The 8,497-nt window shown below is 45.2% G+C and overlaps 1 protein-coding gene across 4 annotated transcripts; it reads left to right on the forward strand.

The window, feature by feature from the left end:
- The first annotated feature begins 394 nt into the window (after positions 1-394).
- Positions 395-7,531, forward strand: LOC110070738 (uncharacterized). Of its 4 annotated transcripts, none has more exons than XM_072987990.2 (5): positions 395-480; positions 1,211-1,319; positions 2,617-2,699; positions 3,508-3,634; positions 5,258-7,531. In XM_072987990.2, the coding sequence occupies exons 2-5, from the start codon at positions 1,223-1,225 to the stop codon at positions 6,784-6,786; spliced, it is 1,836 nt and encodes a 611-aa protein (XP_072844091.2). In that variant the 5' UTR covers positions 395-480; positions 1,211-1,222; the 3' UTR covers positions 6,787-7,531. The 4 variants fall into 4 exon arrangements, with proteins under 4 accessions (XP_072844091.2, XP_078243843.1, XP_078243841.1 ...); XM_078387715.1 differs by having other exon boundaries at positions 416-480; positions 1,221-1,319; XM_078387716.1 differs by lacking the exon at positions 1,211-1,319 and having other exon boundaries at positions 426-480.
- The last annotated feature ends 966 nt before the right edge of the window (positions 7,532-8,497 follow it).

Raw genomic sequence — 8,497 nt, forward strand, 5'->3', positions numbered from 1 at the left:
ATTTTCAAGTCAGACTTAAGTTGCACCAGTGACTCGACTCAAGACCCAAAGGCTTGCCAACATCCCTGGTTGCTGCGATGTGTTATTAAAGTCGGATCTGACTTATACCCACCCTAATAGAGCTTTCAGAGTAAGTGTGATCTACTGTATAAGGAGTGTTTTTACCAGTTCCACTCCGCCCCCCCCTTTGGTTTTTCATGGGTGAGCCAGGATTTGAACCCAAGGATCCTGAGTCTTAATCCATCACTCTTATCCGCTACCCCACACTGGATAGCTTGTAATTATCAGAAAGGGTTAAAGAGATGGAAATCTGTTATCCTAGAAGGGCTGCTAAGAAATCTGGAAGTGATGTCAGAAATCCCCCCCCTTTCCCTTTTCCTGTCTGTCTCCACAATTACATTCCTCCCAGACAAAGCCATCTCTGAAAGGTTCCTAGGTGGATCTCCAGTATTGTCAGTGGCTTTTATTGGGAGGAACCAGGTGAGATCCCAGGATATTTTTGTAGGGGAGAAGCTGCAATATTCTGGAGTTTGGGGGGGGGGAGAGTTCCAGAGCACAGAAAAGTTACTTTTGTTCAAAGTGTAGGTAAAGCATGGGAAGGGGGAGAGAAGAAGCTAAGGATCGTTGAAGAGGAAAGGGAGGGAAAGCCCCCCCCCAACACCAGCAGGGAAGCAGGACAGCCTGGGTGGGCAGAGGGGTCGGGGCGTCCCCTGCGTCCCAAGGAAGACCTGGAGGGAGGAGAAGGCAAAGTGGGAAAGCATTCAGATGTTCACCTTTAGGGTCACAGATCCCTAGTGTGGGGCAAAATTAGGGTGTGGCTTGAGGATGACAGATCAACAGTCGCAGAATAACGTGATGGGTCCTGAGTGCGAGACACGGTGCTCTTGTGCCAGGCAGTTCTGCGGTTGGTCAGGAGGTCCAGAAAAGCACAGCAGCGCCAGACAGCTCTGGAGCAGTGCCTGGTCAGCTCAGAGAGAGAGCTGGGGTGAGAGAATTGAGAGCAGGCGGCGGACCAGACAGAAAATGTTGTCTTGATTCAGGCAGGGAAGAGAAAGCAGGAGGCAAGACCATCCAATCCTGGTATTTTCAAGGGAATGAGCATATCTACTTCACCCGTTAGTCATAAAAAATTGATGCTCTTGGTAGCATTTTACTACTCTTTTAAACTCTGTTCCTTGTTGTCTTGTTGGGGTTTCTATTTCACGTGAAGGCTCCTTCAGAAATGGCCATGGATGTCCCTGAAGTCCAGAAGACAGTGTTCGGTACCAGAGTCTTCACGAGGAACCCACTGGCTCTTGTCGGGAGATCCATAGTTTATAGTGAGAAATCAAGCATATGTTTCCCTAGCTTTCCATTTCTTGATACTGGCGGGCTGCCTTTCAATTTTCCCCAAGTATGTGCATTTGAGATATGCTGTTACTTGGCTCAGTAATACTATACATGAGAAGAATCTTGGAATTGTTGTAGATTTTTAAAAAGCTGAATATGAGCCAACAGTGTGATGCGGCTGCAAAAAAGGCAAATGCAATTTTAGGATGCATTAACAGAGGTATAGTCTCCATGGGGTACTAAAAAGGTAAAGGTTCCCCTTGACAATTTTTGTATAGTCGTGTTCGACTCTAGGGGTCGGTGCTCATCCCCGTTTCCAAGCCATAGAGCCAGCGTTTTGTCTGAAGACAATCTTCCGTGGTCATATGGCCAGTGCGACTTAGACACGGAACGCTGTTACCTTCCCACCGAGGTGGTCCCTATTGATCTACTTGCGTTTGCATGCTTTCGAACCGCTAGGTTGGCGGGAGCTGGGACAAGCGACAGGAGCTCACTCCGTCGCGTGGATTCAATCTTACGACTGCTGGTCTTCTGACCCTGCAGCACAGGCTTCTGCGGTTTAGCCCACAGTGCCACCACATCCATGGGGTACTAGTCCCTCTCTATTGAACACTATTTAGGCCTCATCTAGAGCAGTGGCTCTCAAACTGGGGTCCCCAGACCTTCTTTGACTGCAATTCCCAGAGGCCTTCACCACTTGCTGTGCTGGACAGGATTTCTGGAAGTTGCAGTCCAAGAACATCTGTTATGGGAGTTGCAGTCCAAGAACATCTGGAGCACATTACCATAGTCTCTCGAGACTGAAGGATGCCTAATCTAAGCCATCCAGAGGAGGGGCAGGATCTGTTCTCGATCATCCCAGAATGCAGGACATCTAATAATGATCTCAAACTACAGGAAGCCAGATTTAGGTTACATATCAGGAAAATCTTCCTAACTGTTAGAACAGTGGGACAATGGAACCACTGACCTCGGGAGATGATGAGTGCTCCAACACTGGAGGCATTCAAGAGAAAATTGGACAATCATGAAATTCCTACCTTGAGCAGGGGGTTCGATGTGATGGCCTTATAGGCCTCTTCCAACTGAGTGATTCTATTTTCTTCCAGCCCCTTCCCCCATTTAAAAAAAGTTACATTTCGGCTATTAATCATTTAATATATCCCAATTTACTTATTGATGTGTTTATCCTAGGAAAATCCAGGGTGAAAGATAAACGAGAAAGATAAACGTTTAGCGAGAAAAGAAAGGGGCAAAATCTTCTTACAGTCTTTATGTTTCTCACAGGCAATAGAATTACTCTAGGAATATATGATCGGCCATCCCTTTTCTGTGGTGGTGGAGAAATGGTTATTACATGTCCAGACCAGGTATGGGGGAAAATCTATGGGGAGGTGGCGAAGGGCCATTTCTCCTTTTTCCTGCTCCTTTTTTGTGTATCTTCTGTGGACCTGTCAAAATATTTATTTTCCTTTAGTTTGGCCAGCTGCCCATTAAGAAGGCTGTAAGATTAATGAAAAAAAAATCATCCTGCAGGATTACTCACAGATGGCCACTTCAGTTTTAATTCCCTTCTCGACTGTAATAACACCTGGTCTGGTTTAGCGGATAGAGTGATGGACTAGGATTTCGGAGACCTGAATTGGAAGCCTGCGTTGATCAAGGAAACTCACTGGGGAGTGGTAAAGCCACCCTTACAACATCTTACTTACCTTGAATTTTATTTATTTAATTTTTATACCGCCCATCTGACCGATGGTCACTCTGGGAGGTTCACAGCAATGACAATAACATTAAAAATATATATATAATCAAATGCGATTCAATTTAATCGTAATTAAACTAAACTGACAAATATTTAAAAGCAAATAAAGTGGGCAGCAGTTAAATATAACTGGTGCTCTCAGTGGCTCTTCCGTTGGCTGATTTTGAAAAGCCTGTTGACATAAAAATGGTTGAAGAAGCTTCTTGAAAGACATCAGGGAGGGGGACAGGTGAATTTCAGGTAGTACTTCATTCCAAAGTCAGGGCACAAAAGCCCGATTAAGGTAGGTCTAAATTGGTTCTGACTTGAAGGCCCATGACAGGAACCTACTGGCTTGTAAATAATATAGGAAGGAACAAGGAGTCGATTATATATGTTATGGGGGATACTGAATTTATTATTTTTTCCCCCAGAGTCCTGTTTCTTTTGAAGACATTACGGTCTGCTTTACGGAGGAGGAGTGGGTTCTGTTGGATGCGGGCCAAAAGGCTTTGCACTGGGCAGTCATGGAGGAGAATTTGGCCCATGTGGTTTGTCTAGGTACGTACCTTTTTTTTGTCTTGACTATGAAAGCATGCTTGGCAAAGGAAACTCACCGTGGTGGTGGGGACCATTAAAGACGTCCCTTAAAATATCTCTCTTTGATCCAACCAGTTTGCTAAAGGCAAAATGAAAATGTTGCCTCCATTGTTGGGTCTGTCGGGATTTAAGAAAGAGTGGCCAAAATCCTGTGAGTTGCTGGATAGCTCAGTGGTTTAGGCATCTGGCTACAGAGCCAGATGTTGGGAGTTTGATGCTCCACGGTGCCTCCTGGGAGAAGAGCCAGCCTGGGTGGCCTTGGGCCAGCTTCACAGTCCCAGGATGCCCCGAGAAGGAAAGGGTAAAACCAGAAGGCTCACCATTAGACAGAACCAACTATTAATATAAGAGGAGGGCCGAAAGGTCATGTAGTCTAAAACATAAATTTATTGAGAGCTCCATGGTTATGGAGCCAGAGGGGTGGGGGTTCGACTCCTCACTGCGTCTCCTTGAAAGGGACTGGACTTGATCCTTGGGGTCCCCTCCAGCTCTCAAGATCTACGTAAGATGAGGAGGAGGATCCTGTGAGTATAATCACAGAAGCAGATTGTGTTGTTCTTCTGAGTTGCCCATTAGGCAGCTGGTCATTCTGTGAGCCCCCTGGGGCAGCCCTCCTTGCCACAGCGAAAACCACTTATGTGATTCCTTTTACATTCACTATTTTCTGCAATCAGATTTAGCCAGTAAGATTGAAGTGACCACATGAATAGTGATATGAATTTTAAAAATAATTTGTCGGTCCTTTCAAAATACGGTCGCGTGGTTAAGCCTGTGGGAAGCAATCTGTTACTTCCAACAGCTTCCCGCTGGCAATTAATAAGTCTCGGCTCAGTAGCTTGGGCACATGCTTGAAAATGTCACCGGGGACTCATTAATTGCTGGTTAGAATCTACTGAAAAACTATGCTGTTTACTTTCTGCGGAAGGAATTTAGAGTCATAGAGTGGAAGAGACCACTGAGGCCATCCAGTCCAACCCCCCCCCCCGCCATGCGGGAGCATCTATCAAAGCACTCCTGACAGATGGCCATCCAGCCTCTGCTTAAAAATCTCCAAAGAAGGAGAGGCCACCACTCTTCGAGGCAGCCTATTCCACTGCCGGACACCTCTGACCGTCAGGTTCTTCCTAATGTTCAGATGGAATCTCTTTTCCTGTAGTTTGAATTTACCTACAGATTTTTGACCATTAATAATAATATGTGATGCTGCTTAGCAATGTGTTACTTCTGAATTTGAGAAAATCTCTTATAGTAGCTGAACCGCCCCCCTCGCTAAAATTGTCTACCCTTTCCAATTATAATCTCCAAACCAATAAATTAAAATAGCAGGTGAGATTTGTCTTCAAAATATTAGCATCATTATAATTATAATGGCTGAAATGTTATCATCATAATAATAATGCTCGTTGGAAGAAAGGCAGTCTGCAGGTGACACTAAATAAATAAAACAATAGTAAAAAATATTAGTATATTGTATAATTTAGCTTAAAGTCTCTTCTGTTTCTTAGTGCCAGCAGAGTTAATTGGTTGTCTTCCATGATTTATAATTTGTTCCTCAATGTTGAATGCATTATTCTCCTATTACAGCCAGTTACATGCAGGAGAGTGAAAATGTGGGGAAACTAAATGAATTATCAATGGAAAGAGTCCAATGTAAGGAGAGGAACCAGCAAAGAAGAACCATCAAAGCTAAATGGAAGAAAATAAATAATGCACTTTATCTTCCTGAAGGCAATTTCCATAAGGGGCTAATTCAAGAAAAGGTGGACAAAACGAAGAACAAGTGTTCTTTGTGTGGGAAAAGCTTCAAACTCAACTCAAGTCTAAAAGCTCATTTAAAAGCCCACACAGGGGAGAAGCCATTTCAATGCTCAGAGTGTGGGAAGCGTTTCAGCCGGAGTGCCAACCTTGGTTCCCATATGAGAATTCACACCGTTGAAAAACCGTTTAAATGTTTGGAGTGTGGGAAGTGTTTTAGCCAGAGCGCAAACCTTGTTTCGCATCAGAGAATCCACTCAGGAGAAAAACCGTTTAGATGCTTGGAATGTGGGAAGAGCTTCCGATGGAGCAAAGCTCTTTCTTCCCACCAAAGCAATCACCCAGAGGTGAAACAGTATAAACGTTCAGCAAGGAGGTTCCCCGTGGCAGGAGAGCTTCCTTCGCATCAAGCGACTCGCATAGGGAAAAAGCTGTTTAAATGTTTGGCGTGTGGCAAGGCCTTCAGCCAGAGCATACACCTCACTTCGCATCAGAGAGTCCACATAGGAGAGAAACCATTCCAGTCTTTGGAGTGTGGAAAGAGCTTCAGCCAGAGCACACACCTCACTTGCCATCAGAGAATCCACACCGGGGAGAAACCCTTCAAATGCGCCGACTGCGGGAAGGACTTCAGATGGAATAAAGACCTGGCCTCCCACCAGCGCCTTCACACGGGGGAGAAACCATTTCGGTGCTTGGAGTGTGGAAAGAGTTTCCGCACCAGAGGCGAGCTGCCAACCCATCAAATCATCCACACTGGGGAAAAACCATTTAAGTGTTTGGAGTGTGGAAGCAGCTTTCGGTGGAGAAGCAACCTGACGTCCCACATGAGGATGCATGCTGGGGAGAAACCATTCCGGTGTCTGGAGTGCGGGAAGAGCTTCTGCCACAGAGTCAACTTGAATACCCATCGGACGATTCATACTGGGGATAAGCCATTTGAATGCTCGGACTGTGGAAAGCGTTTCTGTCATAGAGTAAGCCTGAATTCTCATCAAAGAATCCACACGGGGGAGAAACCTTTTAAATGCTTGGAATGTGGAAAGAGCTTTAGTCGGAAGGCAAGCCTCTGCTCCCACCAAAGAATCCACACAGGGGAGAAACCTTTTAAATGCTTGGTCTGTGGGAAGCATTTCAGTCAGAGCACCAACCTGGCTTCCCATCAGAGGATTCACACCGCCGAGAAACCGTTTAGATGTCTAGACTGTGGCAAGAGTTTCTGTTACCGAGATAGTCTTAAATCCCATCAAAGAACTCACACCGGAGATAAGCCGTTTAAGTGCTTAGACTGCGGAAAGAGTTTCTCATGGAGGTCAAATCTCACCTCTCACCAAAGGACGCACAGACGTGAGAAATGATACTGTTAGGACAAGACTGCAGAATGTGGAATGACTTTACCCATTAGAAGAGGATAGTGGTGATGGTGGTTTGTGGTACTAAGTGTGTAGATGATAGTTAGTGGAAACATCTTTTTTAATGGGGACTTTCTACGTTAAGAGCTGGCTGAATATCTTGGTGGTTTAAGCACCTGGCTGCGAAGCCAGAGGTTGGGAGTTTGATTCCCCACTTGTGCTTTCTGGAAGAGCCGGCCTGGGTGGCCTTGGGCAAGCTGCACAGTCCCAGGGTGCCCCTAGAGGAAGGAAATGGTAATGCACTTCTGTGTACTCTTTACTTAGGAAACCCTCATTACATAAACATCCTGTTTCAACTGTTAGACGGTTGTGCAAAAGTAGAGAGTTAAGTCAGAAAAAAAGAGAGAACTTCTTAGCTATAACTATAGTTATTTTTTTTTTAAAAAAAGAGGTACCCAGTGTGGTACAGTGGATAGAGTGCTGGACTAGGACTCTGGAGACCGCAGTTTGAATCCCCACTTGTCCATGGAAACTTACTCTGTGTGTGTGTGTGTGTGTGTGTGTGAATCTGTATGTGTCTGCCTGTGTGTGTGTGTGTGTAACTGGTAAAACCACTCCTTAAATATGTCACTTGCCTTTGAAAGCCATTTTAGGGTTTCTGTAAGTCAATTCTGACTTAATGGCACAGAACAAGAACATACCAAAAGAAATAGATAGTTCTGTATTGTTAAACTACATGTTATGCTGTAAATCCTTGGTCTTTATTTCATCCTTCTGATGTACACTGGATCTGTGAACATAGGCCACTTCAGCTGCCTCTGTTTAGAACTTTTCTCAGTAATTCCTTTGCTCCACAAGAGTTGTTTTCAGATGAGTAACAGACTAGCCTGGGAAACCCAAAAGTGGAGGTAACTCCACTTTGTGCTCTGTAAAATGATGATTATTTTTCTCTGAGAACAAAAAGCAGTCCCTGTAACCTATTTGGAGGACGAATCGCTGCTCCTGGAGCCTTTCAGGAATGGGCAGCAACTTATATTTTTTCCTAAGGAAGGACACGTTATGGTCGGTTAGATAAGCGGTATCTCTTCTCAGTCATCGCAGAGTTCAGAACATATAATAATGGGCTCAAGCGACAGGAAGCCAGATTTCAGGAAAAACTCTTTAACTGCTAGAGCAGTACAACAATGGAACCAATGACCTTGAGAGGTGGTGAGCACTCCAAAGCTGGAGGCATTGAAGAGAAATTTAGACAACCACCTGGCAGATCTCCTTTGATTTGGATTCCTACATCAAGCAGGGGGTTGGACTTGATGGCCTTATAGGTCCCTTCCGAATTACAGTAATTATTCTTTGGTTCTGCCCACCCGTGCTCTAACCTCTGTTCTCCACATGCCCCCCTTTGCTGCCATTACAAGGTGCCCAAGAAGTCAAGCGTGGAGGTGCCTGCTGATTCCCAGGAGTGGCATTTTATAAAATGCGTGGCACAGATGGACATTGGCGATTGTGGCCCTCTCTAGATCCCGCCTTTATTCCTGGGCCTCTGTCTCTCTTCATACTTTATCCACACAACAACCCTATGAGGAAGGACAAGCTGAGAGGAACTCACCCGAGGTCAACAAAGGATGGGTCGAATTGTCATCCTCCTGGCCTATCAGCCCTTAGTCGGATGCCCGACAACATCTGGAAGGCCACCAGTGGCCCACCCTGGCTTAAGATG

This window comes from Pogona vitticeps, chromosome 2 (genome assembly GCF_051106095.1).
Source record: "Pogona vitticeps strain Pit_001003342236 chromosome 2, PviZW2.1, whole genome shotgun sequence".
Lineage (NCBI taxonomy): Eukaryota > Metazoa > Chordata > Lepidosauria > Squamata > Agamidae > Pogona > Pogona vitticeps.

What these genes read in the sequence shown, in the direction of transcription:
- LOC110070738 (XM_072987990.2), top strand. Translation starts at nt 1,223, where the DNA reads ATGGCCATGGATGTCCCTGAAGTCCAGAAGACAGTGTTCGGTACCAGA. An exon ending in CGGGAGATCCATAGTTTATA is followed by an intron (nt 1,320 to 2,616) that starts GTGAGAAATCAA and finishes TGTTTCTCACAG; the next exon opens with GCAATAGAATTACTCTAGGA. An exon ending in TTATTACATGTCCAGACCAG is followed by an intron (nt 2,700 to 3,507) that starts GTATGGGGGAAA and finishes TTTTTCCCCCAG; the next exon opens with AGTCCTGTTTCTTTTGAAGA.